At 42.3% G+C, this 15,914-nt stretch overlaps 1 protein-coding gene across 1 annotated transcript; it reads right to left on the minus strand.

Annotated features, from left to right (window-relative positions):
- Positions 1–559: 559 nt before the first annotated feature.
- LOC111225773 (grainyhead-like protein 3 homolog) lies at positions 560–10,073 on the minus strand. The gene is made up of 15 exons (XM_022750802.1): positions 9,915–10,073; positions 8,146–8,320; positions 7,971–8,032; positions 6,913–7,183; positions 6,572–6,811; positions 5,843–5,954; positions 5,590–5,684; positions 5,000–5,158; positions 4,807–4,882; positions 4,543–4,667; positions 3,576–3,601; positions 3,376–3,461; positions 3,191–3,276; positions 2,953–3,017; positions 560–1,691 (listed from the first exon to the last, which is right to left on the minus strand). Exons 1-15 carry the CDS (start codon positions 9,929–9,931, stop codon positions 1,574–1,576), a joined length of 1,713 nt encoding a protein of 570 aa, XP_022606523.1. The 5' UTR covers positions 9,932–10,073; the 3' UTR covers positions 560–1,573.
- Positions 10,074–15,914: the final 5,841 nt, after the last annotated feature.

Raw genomic sequence — 15,914 nt, forward strand, 5'->3', positions numbered from 1 at the left:
TCTGCGTCTCTGCCTCTCTGTCTCACTTTCTGTGCGCGTTTGTGTGTGTGTGTGTGTGCGTGTGTTACATCTAGGACAGATTGCTTCCCTGCTTTCCCTGTCAGTGTCACCAAATAGGGAAAGGCACTGAGCTCTTCTGTATATACAACAGGCAGCACACTTCAGTGTGTGTGCTGCCTATTTTTGGGGGCCACGACAAGCTGCAAAAAAACCAAAACATGATCATGTTTGTCTGTTCGTCTGCATACGACACCCCCACCACCCCCACCCCCACCACCACCCCTCCCTCATACAGATGGATTCTATGCTTTTGTTTGATCTGTAGAGCAGATAAAATAATCAGCTGTTTCTACATTTCCAATTTGCACTTGCAGGCTAATTATTACTGTGCGCGCGCACACATACACGCACAAACACACACACACATACATACACATACACACAGGAAGCATCTGATCATTATCATTTATTTGTTCCGTTGATAACTGATCCTAGCAGAAGCCGTGAATAGCTGGCTTTTCAATCAGATCTTTAGAGTAAGGACAGAGTCCAAAGAAGCTATTATACATTTTTTTTATTTTCTTACAAAAGGGGGGCAAGATTTGACTAACACAACCAGAATTGCCATAGTATAATAATGAAATATTACAACATACATGTTCGCTTTGAAATGATGCATAATGTATAAGGAAAAAAAAAAAATCCTGCAACTTTTTACACACACACTCATCCTTAAACACACGCATACATATGAAACTCCTCTGGCAGGCCTCATGGTTGTAGTTGTTTGAACTGTTTCCAGGTAAAAAATCTGTGGTTACACCATTACAGTCAGGAAATGTCCACAGCTTTGGGCTGAATGACAGCCCACTACAAACTCTCCTGTGGTTTTATGGGTGGAAATGTGTGACTTTTGGTTCTGAATGTAACCCAGTGTCGGGCCAACTTAGTCGTGAAACTAACAGGAACCTAGAGGAAGGGTTAGGAGACTAAGATACTTTTGGCAGTGAAAATCATTATCAGCAGGACGTGGCTGAGAAAACGCACCATTGGCTCTTGCAGAAGAAATGATGAGTATACTGAAAGCAGCAAGAATACCAATCTCTGAAAATGCTGAAAATACACGCTGTACAAAAATCATGTACAGGGCACTGTAAAAAAAAAAAAAAAATTGAAATACATAGCAATATGAGGAAAATGGTTGGCAACATGCGCATGGCTAGTTCATAAAAAATTGTCATATTAAAATCTATTTACATTATATATGTACAGGCTGTTCATTATAATTGCTCTTACATTAAAATATTAAATTCAAATAGCAAAACCATAAGAATTGGGCCGAGTGGTATTTACAACAACAAAAAAAAAAAAAAATCAAGAAACAGTGTGACATTTTCATCTGAAATCACAAAAACTGGAGAGGCCTCTTCAATCCAGTTGTGTCTTTGGTTTGGGAAGTCCATAGCTTACATTGTCTCTGACTGGGCAGTGCTTTGACAGGTGGTACAAACTGGCAGCTGTGATTTCTTTTTTTTTTTTTCATCCTTCAATAGAGCAGACAGCTGACTTGTTCTCATACTTCAACTAGAGTGACCTGGAACTGACCAGAGACCACCTCGGACATGTCGATGAGGAAGGCCGACTGGTTGGTGTAGTGTTCGATGATGTTATCGTCCATGTTGACAAAAATCCTGAAGAAAAGACAGACAAAAAAACAAAAACCGAAAGGTTACTCCAGTGATCGTGACGGGAAAAAAAAAAGAAAAAAAATGGTGCACAGAAGGTGGGACAAATCATTATTAACGCATCAAACTAGAACATGCAAACATGTTCTAGTTTGCTCTAAAGTGGGTTATGCTCTACTTTTCACTCAGGTTTCCTGCTAGCGCAACATGTCATTTGTTTTAAAGGAAGCTTCTTGGGTACAAAAAAGAAAAAAAAAAAACAGAGTTATGGCATATCTCCTGCATCAGTAGGAGTAAATCAGGTCACTCTCTTCCTCCTCCCCAACACTGACGTGTAAGTCTCTACGACTCCAATGTCTGAGCTAACCTGGTGCATTCTGCCTGCAGGGACGGGGTTGATTGAAGACAAGAGCAAAATAGGAGGGAGGGAACTGCAGGTAGAATGTAACCCAACCTGTTAGCTTAGCTGCTCCCCCTGCAGTGATAGCTGCCAGCAAGCAAGCAGGAAAATCACCCAAAGGTGTCGCAGCCTGTGTCAGGAGGGCCTTACTATTACCTTAAGACGCGACTCAAAGACATTTTAAGACATTTTTGAGACGCTTAAACTGTTACGATAATTATTTCCCAAGTGGATCTTTGTGAATCATCAATCACTGAGAGGAGGTGACCTTTTCATTACCACTGGAGTGCCTCCTTTTTGACCTAATATCTTTTGAGGAAATTAAACACAATCAGTTTTTAATTTAATTTTTTTTTCTTTTTTTTTTTTAAGTAGAGCACCAAAATGCAGCGCAATAGAAGTGCACATCTTAACAGCTCATCGTGTGTTCAGCTGATGTTAATGTGACCACTCCCATTTTAATGGCACAACCTCCAGCTAGTGACTGGAAGCCTCCGAAACCTTTATCGAGCCAGATCTCTCTTTCTGATGAGATGATGTTATGAAAGCATAAATAAGTACAACAATCGCCCCATGACTCATCTGTAGGACTTTTGAAATGTTTTTATCCTCCTTCAGTCATCTGTCTTTCTGTTTTCGAAGGAGCTGCAATTAACACATTCCAGCAGGCCAAGCCAACTAACCTACCAACCCGGTTTGTCAACATGAGCTTCCTTAAAGAAGGATGAGATTAAAAACACAATCTAAACCCTGAATTAATGCTCATCGTCTGTCTCAAACGCACGCCTTTAACTCATCTCGCGTGTTAAGCCCGTCGTATAATAGCAGTGCATTAGTCATATCAAAAGAAACAATGGGATAACTCACCCTCTCTTGCATTTTTTGTAGATTTTCCCAATGGTGTCTTTTTGCATACCGTACTTTTCTGAAATCTGAGGAAGGAAAGGAACATGAGATGACAGTTAGCATCAACTCCCGCTGAAAGAAAGTTGATCCACTTGACGGATGACATATGGTGAAGTTACTGCTATGTCAGCGTGATGTGCAAGTATGCGTTTGTAGAATTCGGGTCAGATAAATCGCCGTGTGGTCGTGTGGTACTTACGGCTTCTCGTAGGCCTGACAGTGTTGGCGTGCTGAGCATGAGCGCATCGAACACCTCCTCTGCGCCTGTCCTCACGTACAGCAGAACTAATAGGAAGAGGGAAAAGAAAAAAATTTTTAGATGACCGAGGCTCACTGGCTCATTATTGATGATTATTATCATTAGACTTTTAGTTTTCTATCTACCTCTCTGGGGGTCTTCTCTGCGGGCTTGCTTGCTGGGCGGTGAGCTGCTCTGATCTCTGTCTGGGTACAACCTCTTCAGAGAACTCCTGACACACACAAAAGAAAAGATTCACATTAAACAAAAGCAGCCACTGTGTGTCTATTCGAAACCAACCGATCGTGATGGACAGCTGTTAACACTGTTTACTATCTATGCTTACCTGTCGGTCTCGTCCATGGGAGCGGCCTAGAGAGATAGAGAGAAACAAGAGTGGAGACCAGAGATCTGATTAGACACAACGTCACTGATAAAGGCATTGCTTAATGTCCCCCTTCCCAGCATTATCTGAGCGTAACACCTTCTAAAAAAAAAAAAAGAAAAGAAAAAGGAATGTTATCATTACTTTAAGACCGCATTTCCCATAACCTCTAACAGAGCCACGTAAGCGTGGGCACTGATGGAGAGACGCAGATAGGACCATCCTGCACTTTATCGCACCGGCCAATCAAAGACATTTTTCTGCCTTTGTCATTCAATACAGACTGTGGGGCGCTGCAGTGTAAAGTCATATTGTAATTGCTAGTTTCTTTTTTTCATATTCTCTCTTTCCTTCTTTTTGTATCATCTCTTTGCCTCTACACACACACACGCACAAACACAGACACACACACACACCGCTCTACACTGCATACTGTGGGAAAACTGGCCTGTCTGAACAGCACACTCCCCTCACTGTTTTTGCAAGTGTGTATGAGTGAAAGAAACAGAGAGCATGAGGGTGGTGCACGCTGAATGTCCGGTGTCTGTGTGCCTGTGAGTCTGAGCGCTGCAGCACCAGGTGTGTGTGTGTGTGTGTGTGTGTGTGTATGTGCGAGTACTTTGTGTGTAAGCCCCTATAGCTTAAATCTCCCTGTCAGCAGCTGTAGCGGCTTGTACTGGTGCCTGGTTTCGACTCCAATTAGCTCATCTGATGTCAAGTCGGTGCTTCACCTCACTTTCGCTGACACCATCTCCTCCTCCCCTTTCCCAACTACATACTTTCCCACAGTTTTTTCCCAAACTCTCTCGTGCCTGTCTCTATTGCCTGCAGGGACACGGGGGGCGTGGGGCGTGTGGGGGGGGGGGTGGTGGGGGGGGTGGTGCAGAAAGTTACTGTAATAATAAAGTATAGTGAAAGGGGGACCTACCATGCGCTGCAAGCTGGAGAGGTGTGTTTCTGGAATAAAAAGAACTGGCTGGGTGACGTGGTCATCCAGGGTCTGGAAGAGGGTACATTCACTGCCCATGGAGCTGCTCACTAAAGGCTTGTTGGCTGGAAATAAAGCAGGAATGTCCACAATATTAGAATACACTCTCTTGGATAGTGTAATTATATTTTTTGTTTTTTTGTTTTTTTTTTTTCAACAAAGTTTCAAAAAAAGTTTCAAAAGCCATTTATTTGCAACACTCACTGTTAGCATCATTAGCATTCTTTCCCCTCCTCTTGCTCCTCTTCCTCTCCTCATCGCGCATCTTCCTCTCTGCACCCTGAGGACAACACACGCACATTCGCATGGTTACGACGATGACTTTCACTCGGTGGGTGCCACAGTTGAATCGATGTATCAGACGGGTAAATGAAGTGAAATGACACCAGTGACGTACCTTATCACAGAAAATCTTGACCTGACAAGCCGCTCTGTGCAAGAGCTGGTTGCTTCCTGAGCTGAAGTCGTAAGTGTCGATCTGGAGGTTCAGGGGCAGGCCTTTCACTCCCTTCTGAGAGGAGAAGTCTGTGCTCAGGGAGTTGATGCCGATGTACACCTTGGGAATAAGAAAAGAGGGTGTTTTAAACACATCATGTTGGCATCAGGTCATTTAAATTTAAATTCATTTAAATGTTTAATATTAAAGCACAATCTTAGGCCTCTCTATATTCTCCTCATTCTCTCCGTCCTGCATACACTGTCCCCTCTCTTCCTGCTTCCAGCAGGTTTGGTGGCCCCACCCCAGCGCCTTTGGGCCACAGAGAAGCCGTCGGGGCTCTCGCCTCTCGCTGTGGTGAAAGGAGCCTCGGGGCCAAACGCATATCTGGGATTCCTCCCCTCCCTCCTCAGCCACTCCTTCTCTCTCCACCTCCCTTCTCTACCTTTCCTCTCTTTTCCTCTAAATCTTCCACCTGTTCTGCTACTTCTCTCTTCAGAGACCTGGCCTTCTTGTCAATCACTGTGTTTGATATTGAGGTGTGTTTTTACCTTGGCTTCTTCATTGGGGTTCCACACAAAGGAGAGAGCGTTGAAAGCCACCTCCTCCACGTTGCTAATGCCGCTGAATACTTCTTTGTAGTCCGCTATAAAAGATGGAAAAAGAAATATTTAGGTTTCTAATCAGATCAGGAATGACTGGTTAATTCTCTTATGTAACACATAATAGGAACTGTGCTTGGTGTAAGGGTCTGTACAGGTGTACAGTGACTTTAAAGTGTGTTTTCATGTGAGATGAACATACCAATGTCAATGACCCTCTGCTTGACGGTTGGCTGCCGCGCATGCCAGTGATTCCAAAAGCGGAGCTGCATTTCTGGGGTCTTGTCATTCTCAAACACGGCCATCACCACAGTCTGGAGTGGAGAGAGAAAGGTTGAGAGAAAAGCAGAGAATTAGGTGCGTTTGTCGAACTGAATGTGACTCTTTACACCTGCCTACGTCTCTCAGAATGACCCACTCTCCTTTAAAAGCCACCGTGTTTCATTCATCACTCCAAATCCCCCTTTTCTCCTCACACTGTCATCAGTTATTTGCAGTGAGCTGGTGTGTGTTTGTGTATATTCTTATCCTCCGCTTGCGGTTGACAAAGAAACAGGTTGTCGCTTATGTTTTTAAAATCACACCACACCTTCTCCCTCTCCTTGTCCACTCCTTTCTTCTTTTTTTTTTCCTCTCTGGGCTGCACTCTGGCCTCATTATGCCACCATATGAATAAATTACACAGGGCAGGACACTGTAATTTTAATGGTACCTGCCCAGTGTGCAGGGTGTCAGCAGGGAATTAATCACAGAGGAGCTGGCTCCAAGGGAGGGACAGATATCTGGGAAGGGTTGGTTTGTGGCACGCAAAGAATTTATGTATTCATGAGCACAAGCCTGTAAAAAAAAGATTCCTGAGGGGAATGCCACTTGGAACATTTTTTTTTTTTTTAATTAATAAAGATTAAAATAATGTGTCTCCATGACTCACTTTGACTTTGGTGGCAGTGATGCAGGCGCTGCTGTCCACTCCCTGGAGAGTGATGGGGTAGAACTGTCCCTTGTTCAGGTAGACCATGGGCAGCTCGCTGGACTTGTAAGCGGAAGCCAGGGGAGCTCCCAGAGAAAACTGGAACTCACTCCTGAATCTCTCTGGTGGGGAGCCGGTGTAGGAGCCAGAGTAGGCGGGGCTGGACTGGTTGTCAGGGAAGGGATCGCTGTAGGGAAGAGTCTGACATCCACACAAGGAAATGCGTTAATAAATGAAAGAGGGAGAGGCCCAAAGATGGACGAGCTGCACAGCTGCTGCTTTCGGATTATCACAATGCTTACCTCATTGCTGGGGTCAGGGAAAGCACCGGGCTCTGGCCACTTCTGCAGCAGGGAGTCAAAGATGATATTGAGCTCCTGTTTGTCGTAAGGTTCTGTCACCACGCTGGTCAGGGTGGTGTAGGTGTCTGAGGGAACAGAGATGGGCATGGAGGTCTGCTGCTTTGATCCCAAAACTTCCTGGGGATGGCTTGTGGGAATGCTCTCAGAGAGAATCTTCATGACGTTGGCGGACGCCTCCATTGAAACAAGTTCACTGGTATTGGTTGGAGTCCTGCCCGGGTAAGGGGAAAAAAAAAAAAAAGTTGTAAAGGAGGACGTAGGAGGGAAGGAGGAAGCCACCTTTGTCTTAAACATTACGGAAGCCCGCAGACAGCCTGCGCAAACATACAACAGTCAGTAAAAGCACTTCAGCCCTCTGCACACAGAGCTACTGCGAGGTGAGCTCGCAGAAAGACAGGGTCTCAGTCTGGGTGGGAACTATTTGTCTCTTAATCCATCTTTTTTTCTTCCCTGTGTTTGAGTTTCTCTGTTAGAAATGTTTGAGGGGACAACACTGCGCCCCAACAATGGCCATTTCTCACCCGCGTTAAGAAGACGTAGTAATAGGGAGCTCAGTGAAAACAACCATCCGCCTGTTGTGAAACACTTTAAGCAAGTCAGAGATGATGATAGAGGGAGGATAGATGGATGGAAGGACTAGGGAGGAGGACAATAATCCTTCTAATTGTGTTTGACTTGGGGATTACCCGCTCACCTGTTAATGACCCCTTACAGCCCTGCCTTTCTCTTTCTGTGTTATTGACACTCTCTCTAATATGTTTAATTCAGTCATAACAGGGGATAAATAGGAAGACATTTCATTTCCAAATCATGCAGCTGCTGCTAGAAACAACTGCAGGAGATCACATCAACTTTTTAAAATGATCTATCATCTTTTGTTTTTATATTTTCTGTGCACTCTACTCGGTAAAAACGTGTAAAGCATATTGAAGACGGAGTTATATAAACAATCACAGCTACTGGGTGAACAGATGGACTGTGTGTCTGGGAGTTCTTACCTGTCCATTTTGTAGATGTTAGCGCCACGGTTGCAGGCAGCAGCCTTCTGATCTTTCTGGCTCTGAAAGAAAGAAAAATATAATCAAGAAGCGATCAAAGACAAGATATTCAAATTTTGTCCTCTAATATAATTCACTGTGGTTTCCCCACTGGCACTGAGGCCACATTTTCTACCTTGCACTGTTCATAAAGCATGGTTAACGCCGCCAGGTCGTCTCCTGGATGGAGTCTGGGTTTGGAGTGGTTCTGCTCGGGGACAGGGCCCTCCAGGTAGGACCAGGAGTCCATGATGTAATTTGTGTAATGGTTATAGTTGAAGTTCTCACCATGAAAAACCAGTCCCAGAGTCCTGCAGAGAGGAGCAGAGAGTTGAAAGTGATTAATTGAACAGACAGGTTGATCGACGTATTAGAAATATTCATAAAAAGCAAAAAAAAAAAAAAAAAAGGTAAAAATGTAGAATTACATACATTCACATGTTTATGTTTATGTTTATGCTTATTTGACAAAGCGAGAGCAAGCTGCAGTACCACAGCCTCGGAGCACTGTACATACTTGCCCATGAGCGGGAAGGGTTTCGATTGCAAAACCACAAAGCTGAGTAACATCCCTCAGGAGCAGCGGTGTCAAAAAAAGTTTAGAAAGCCAAGGGCCACCCACCAACACACACATGCACATACACAGATCTGATGTCTGGTGGTTTGCAGTGTTGTGAAAGAAAAACATGCTACATTCCTAAATGTTGTAAAAGCTTTCTTATTTGCATAGATCTTAAAAGACGCGATGAGATTTTCTTACTAAGTAAACAGAAACCTGCAACCGTCACTGAGGTCGGCTCTGGTTTTCAATATCACTTGTAAAGAAAAAAATGAAAAGGGGATTGTGAGGATTGGATTTGTTTGGAGAGTCTCGCTGTGATATTGGATTGTAAATATCCTGTCTACTGGGATAAATCCCCTTTTGAGTTTGTCTAAAGTAGCTGATGAACAAATAGTGAGTTTGCTCTGGTTAAACAGTTAATTAAATGTGCTGACAGGAGGGTAAAACCACAGGTGTTCACAAGGAAAGCTTAAAAGAGAAATCTAAGGATTTCTCACCAGGATTAATGAAAGGTACCGAACACATATTGACACAGCGCCTCGAAAAACTAGAAATACAGCGTTTGAGCATGGAATAATGCACATTTTAACTTTTGTTTTGATGCTAAATTATATCCTAAATTGTGATATTTCAGATATTTCATCAACAAATACTAAAACAAAACCCATACACCTGCTCTAAGATGCACCTGTCTCCCCCTCTCACACTCAGCAGCCTCAGAAAAAAAAAAACTGAACACCACACAACTCCATTAGTCACTCTCCATTTCCCACTAAAACCAGTAAAAGTGGGGATGTTTTCACACAGACACGGGGGATTGGAGGGGGGCTTGTGTCTAAGGTTTCGCCATTATGTAATTTAATGCATTACATGCTGCCATTGCATTTTGTGTCTGTGCAACACCTCAAGAGGAGATTCTTATTTCCCGGGCTCCTTTTGTGCTCTGTGGCCCCTAGGTGAGTGACAACACAAGCTGAAACAGACCTGCCACAACCCCAGACTCGTGTTTGTGTGTGTTTGTGTGTGTGTGTGTGTGTGTGTGTGTGTGTGTGTGTGTGTGTGTGTGTGTGTGTGTGTTAAAACTATCCATATCAGTTTCCCTTGCAAAACACCCCTTTCTTAAAACAGGGCTCTTTCACATGGGGGTCCCATTGCAAATAGAAACAAGGAAGGGGTTTATATCCTTCCCAGACTGCAATCTAACTTAAAAATTTTACTGTGTTTTACCAAGTTTAAACCAAAAGTTTTTTACCTTAACCGATGAACAGAAAATCTTGATGAAGCACAATTTTAGACCAAAACGAACGACGAACAAAAAAGAAAATAATCCCCACAGAACTTACTCAGTCTCTTTGGTCATGTCTCCAGTCCAAGTCAGCTGGAATAGATTCCTTTAAATTCAACTCTTCGCTGTTTCTATGTGGTTTGTCTCTCTGCGCCGGTGAGTCTATCAGTCTAGCAGAGAGGAGCAGTGAGACACACGCAGATGAGTCAAGTGTTGTGATTCCCTCTGAACGCGGCCCAGATTTATTTCATTCCAGCACAGAGTTTCCCTCTCTCTCCTGATTGGCTGAGAGCTGAGAAACAGGTGTCTGATAGGACAGGTGTAGGATTATTAACTCTTCCTGGGCTGGAGAGAAACTGGCTTGCATGTGTATGCGTGTGTGCAGCAAAAAGAGAGCACTTTGCAAGACAATCCAAGGCAGGAGTGTTTTGAATCTCATTATCGCTCTGGATAAAAGAGTGAGATTGGGGATCCCCGAGGTGTGAACGGTTTGGTAATGAGTCTGAGAAAGGCAGGAGAGGTCTGGAACTTAGCTTTAACATGTTAATAGTTTTTCAGTATCATTTTTCACTTTCCCCCTGCATTTCCATGTCATACACAGGTTTTGGTTTCTTTATTTTCCTGGGGATCATAGATGTAAAAATGGATGCCTTACTGTTGTGGTTAACTGCTGAGGAGAAGCAGGTTTAAGGGAAGCTCATTGAAAATAAGATGCATTTTAGAGCCAAAGTAAAGTGGAAAAGTTTCATGATTTAAAACATTTAAACAGAAACATTTATTTATTTAGCAATTAAATTTTGAATAATTACAACGTTTTGCTTTTTAGTCAATACAGCTTAACTGAGTTGAAAAATGTTACAAGTTAAACACAAATATATACTTGAAGTATTAAAAGTACTCACAGAGTGGTCCATTTTAGAGGTTTATATGATCACCTGTGTACTATATTGTTATTGTTATTGATGCATGTGCAGGTAATTTGATGCTAGAATTGGTCCTATTTAATATGGTGTTGTGCATTTTCATCTATAACAATAAATCTGAGTTTATGAAATGATGTTTGTTGTAAAAAAAAAAAAGAAAAAAAAAGAAAAAAAAAGATTTCTTTAGTAACTCAAAATCAAAAGTCAGTGTTTCCCTGTAAAATTAAAGTGGAATAAAAATCATAACATGGAAATAGTACAGCTCATGGATCACAGTTGTATTTGAGTAAATACATTTACTGACTTTCTTCCAATGCAATACTAACATAAAAGTATGATCAACAAAAGGACAATTGGAATGTTCACTTTCACAACAACTTAACAGTGAAACACCCACACACACACACAAACATACATGCACGCACACACACACACAAACACACACCTCCTGACAAGTAAGACCAAAGCTCATGGCTTCCAGGAATCCAAAAGCAGCGATCCCTATAAAGTCTTCATGTCAGTCATGGATATTATCTTCCATCCACACACTCTTATACACACGCGCGCACACACAACCACACACAGAGAGAGAGAGAGAGAGAGAGCGAGAGAGAGAGAGAGAGAGAGAGAGGGAGAGAGAGAGAAATGTGTGTGTGTATAATTGTATATAGCTGTTTATCTGTGCATTCGTGTGTGTGTGTGTGTGTGTGAACACCTCTTGCGGCTGACACCTGAGGGAATCTGGTGTGGTAACAGAAAAGAGTGCATGTTGTGCAGCTTGCCATACACTCGCACACACACCTCCACCCCACAGAATGACACACACACACACACACACACACACATTTATACACAAAGCCCTGAGGGCAAATTGGCTTCAAGTCAGAAGAGAAAGAGAAAGAAAGAATACTTTCTGTGTACGACACACCTTCACATCACTCCACGGTATACGTCTGAAAAGGCATCTACTTAATTAAACTTAATTAAAGTAACTCAAGCTAAAGTTTCATCCTCTACACCTGAGCTTCTCGAACGCAGCTGACTAAAATGGACTTGTTTCATGGCCCAGGATCCCAGTACATATTATGCTTTACCATACATCCCATTCAGACATAGAGTATAAACTGTAGAAGCACAGAGGGAAAAAAGGATGGAGGTAACATGGGTATGCGTCCATGAGCCTCTCCTTCACTTTTCATCAGCTCGTTGAAGGTGTGAACGGCTTCCCTTGCCTATAGTTTCTTTTTCTCTCACCCTGTCTTCCTCATATTTTCTCTGTCAGTATCTCATTAGTGCTGTGAAATTAACACATCAAAATGTTAAACTCTTTAATCCTCACTTCAGTCTCTCTTTCTCTCTCTCTCTGTCTCTCTGCTTCTCTCCGTAGTTCAGCCACAGGAAATATCCTGAAAGGATCACACCCACATCTAAACACCAACTATTCTTACACTTAATCCTCTGAAAAACTTTGGACATTTGTGATATTGTTCAACACAATAACTTATTTGCAGTTCTAAAATGTGCAATGATGAATAAAGAGCAACCACTACTTGATTGTAATCAATTGTCAAAATCAAATCAAACAGGAATAGCCAGTTGTAAATTTATAATTAATCTTATGTAATATGATAACACTCATATTTATATATATATATTTGTAAAGTTAATTATGAATGAGACACTTATGATTTAAAAAAGGTAAAATTACGGTTTATTTACCTAATAATTTCCTAACAATTTGACTATGGAACTTGGTACTACTTATAGAGAAAGTGGGGAAAATGTTCTATTTGGTAAATTTATTGCTGCTGCGAATGCCAGCTGAACATGAAAAAATGGGTTTCTGTGAAGCTGTTCTTTACCGTTTTCCTATGTTTAAAATTACGTCCTGTAACATAAAGCATTACCAAATCCAATGATTCAGTTTACAGAACACAAAGAAACATCCAGAATATGAGGTTTTCTTTTTTTTTTTCATGGTTACATAATGAATTTAAATGTTTTAAATGATCGTAGATGTACATGTATATCATTAGATATATGTAGGAATACAAGGAAGTCAAGTTTCTGTTCTTGAAAAAAACTCTCTCTATTGCCTTCAGGAAAAAAAAAGTAGCTTTGCACAAACCCTGACAGTAGCACAAGTAAAGTTCAATCAAACATCCTCAAAGTCTTTTGTTTGCTGTCGTACTTTCATGTCTAATTGAGTAAAAGTGTCAATGGCCCCATAGAGACCTCTGGCCCGAACTGATAAGCAAGGGAAAAGATGTGGAAATGGAAGATGGATGGATGTCACCAGATCTTCAAACGACTGCCTTTCACGCCTTGAAACTCACCTATGGAGTAAGAAACCAAGACTCAACTGTCTTGGTGCTTTGGTCTGTGGTGTGCGTGCTCATGTGCGCCTGCACCCATGCATGGCACCATACAAACAGACGTCAGTGCTGCCTCTACGCACCAGTGCTGCTGAGAAGGGACTCTCTCAACACTTCTCTCCTCCCACGTTATACCTCTCTCTCTCTTTCTCTGTGTCTCTCTCTCTCATTTTCCTGTCTCCCACTTACTCTTCCTTTCACCTGGGTTTCCTTTCCCGTACGACTGTTTGTCCAATAAATCATATCCTGCGCCGACTGCTTGACAACACGTTCAACACAAGATGTAAAAATCATGCAAATTCCAACTCTTAAACCGCAGCGTAGGAGTCAAGAGAGGTGAAGAAATCAATAAAAGTAGCAGCCAATTCTTTTATTCTTTGGCTGATCCCGCTTATCATTTCAATGCACCATACATATCTCTCCATCTCATTCTCTTTCTATCTCTCCATCTGCTCTAATGCCTGGTTTGTCATGGAGGAATGTGTGCTGAGGGTTGACAGAGATATAAGCAGCCCGGGGCGTGTTGCTCTGCCGCTCAGACTGGGAAACCAGTGTGAGTGGTGCACCTGTTACCGCGAAGCCCTGACATGTTTACTTCAACTGCACTGCTTTGACACCAAATGCTGCTTCTTCTTCGAGAACTTGAGTTTTCTACCTTTACCCAATGTGTACTGATATAAATTCAGTCTAATTGAGAATAGCCAATAAATGACATAATCGAATGTTTCTGACAGTGCTCAAAATATAATACCTCAACAGTATGAAGGGTATAGGTTTCCTTCTCTGTCTAAATATTGTCTCTTCCTTGCTTTTTCAGTATCTCCTCCTGATCTTATCACTGCATTGCACGCCGTCTGTCCTGTACGTAAGGCTGGACCATAGGAGCCTGTTTGGAAACTATGACATCAGCCCGAACACCTGTACTTCTGAAGAGACTCAGACTTCAAATCTGTACTTTCCTAATAGTGATGCTAATCCCCCCCCCCCAAAAAAAATCATTAAAATACTGAACTTATAATGTATCTGAAATGTCATTTTACACTGCATGGTAACTTTCTTTAGCCAACTTTAACAATTATTTTTCAGAAAATTAGCTTGTTCGCTCATCAAGGTCCAAACATCTGTTCTCAGTTCAAGTCACATGATAAGCGGTGACAGCAGTGAAAGACTTCTGTTGTAAAATAGCTTTTTGGCATTTACATAAGCCAGAATCTGCTGTATATTTGTACATTATTGTTGGCAGAACAGTTTTTAAGAAGGAAGAAACGCACACACAGATCAGAAAACCATCAGGCTCCTGTTTGTTAAATGAAGGTAAGAACCAGATCTTAGGAGCCGTTCATATCTCCCAGCACCAGTTATTACTTTATATTGCAGGTACTAGTATTTACTCCAGGACTGTGCTTGCTGTATGCACAATACTGTTCAAAGGCACTTGTTTGTTACTCGAGTTATTTCTACTTCACTATTCTTATTGTACTTTTCACTCCACTACAATTATATGACAGGTGGAGTAAGTGGTTATTTCGCAGATTACACAAAACATATGATCAGCAACATGACGCATTGGTCAGTGAAAATTAAATCTCCATCTTATCAAGTTATTTTGGTCCCTAAAGTCTTATTTTCTCCAAAGAATTCCATTCAAATCAACTGCAAGCTGCATTTCTCTTTGCTGTTTCAACATTCATTTCAGCTGATGTTAGTGGATTTGGTGCTGGGCAGAGAAAGAGTGTGCGTGCATGTGTGTTTGATACTAAAATCAGAACGTTTTTTAAATGCTTTGTTGTCCTTTGAGCTCTATGTGCAGTTAGTTTACTGATGTGTGTGTTTACGTGATTCGTTGACCTCGGCCAGGTGCTCTGACCTCCTCAGACTTGTGATACTGAGGTGAATGGGGAGACCCCTTTATCAAAATCCTGCTGTCACTTTGTTTGGCCTGGACTAGAGAGGCTCCAAGAGTCTGGAAAGACTCTCTAGCCCCCCACCTCAACTGCCCCACTCCTTTCTACTATTCCACCCACCAGCCAGCAGCAGCCACTCCCAGAAACTCCACATTGCCCCAAGTGAGGGATGAGGACTCGGGGGAGGACGGGGGTGGGGGGGGGGGGAGGAGGGGGGTGTAAGAATACGGGACAGAAAGGGTAAGATTAAGGGCTGAGGAGGTGTCAGTAAGAAAAGGATGGGGCAGGTAATGAAAATGGGAAGCTGACGGGAGAGAACAGCAGAGTTTTGGAGCTCTACGACCACTTCAGAGTTTCAGCACTCAGGCATTTGCACATTAGCTATTGGAGGTTAGGACACCACTTGCCTGGGGCAGGGGCAACTGCAGAGAAGAATATGGTGCTTGCATTGCTCAATGAGAGTACATTACTCTGAGCGCTGCTCGAAGGCAACTGTGGTGCAACAAGAGGACTTTACAGGCAACAAAATTAGGAGCCTCATTTCCTGCAATATTATGAAATGAGCACAAAGCACTTCATGGTGTTAAAGATGGCATTTGCCTTCAACTGATAATCCATGTATGAATCCAATCAATACAAGAACATTTCTAAAGACAGTGACATTTTTATTTTAAGGTGAAGAAAAAAAAAACATTTTAACCATATCAGAGGTCCGTTCAAAATCACCCAACACTTTTATTTGCTCAACCTAAACCAGAATCTATGTTACCTAAAATCAATCAATCAAACAGTAACCTCATGTGTTTACTGACCAAGAATTGGCCAAGATATCACATATATGGAAATGCATGTCAGG

This window comes from Seriola dumerili, unplaced genomic scaffold (assembly GCF_002260705.1).
Source record: "Seriola dumerili isolate Sdu_G_001 unplaced genomic scaffold, Sdu_1.0 BDQW01000149.1, whole genome shotgun sequence".
Lineage (NCBI taxonomy): Eukaryota > Metazoa > Chordata > Actinopteri > Carangiformes > Carangidae > Seriola > Seriola dumerili.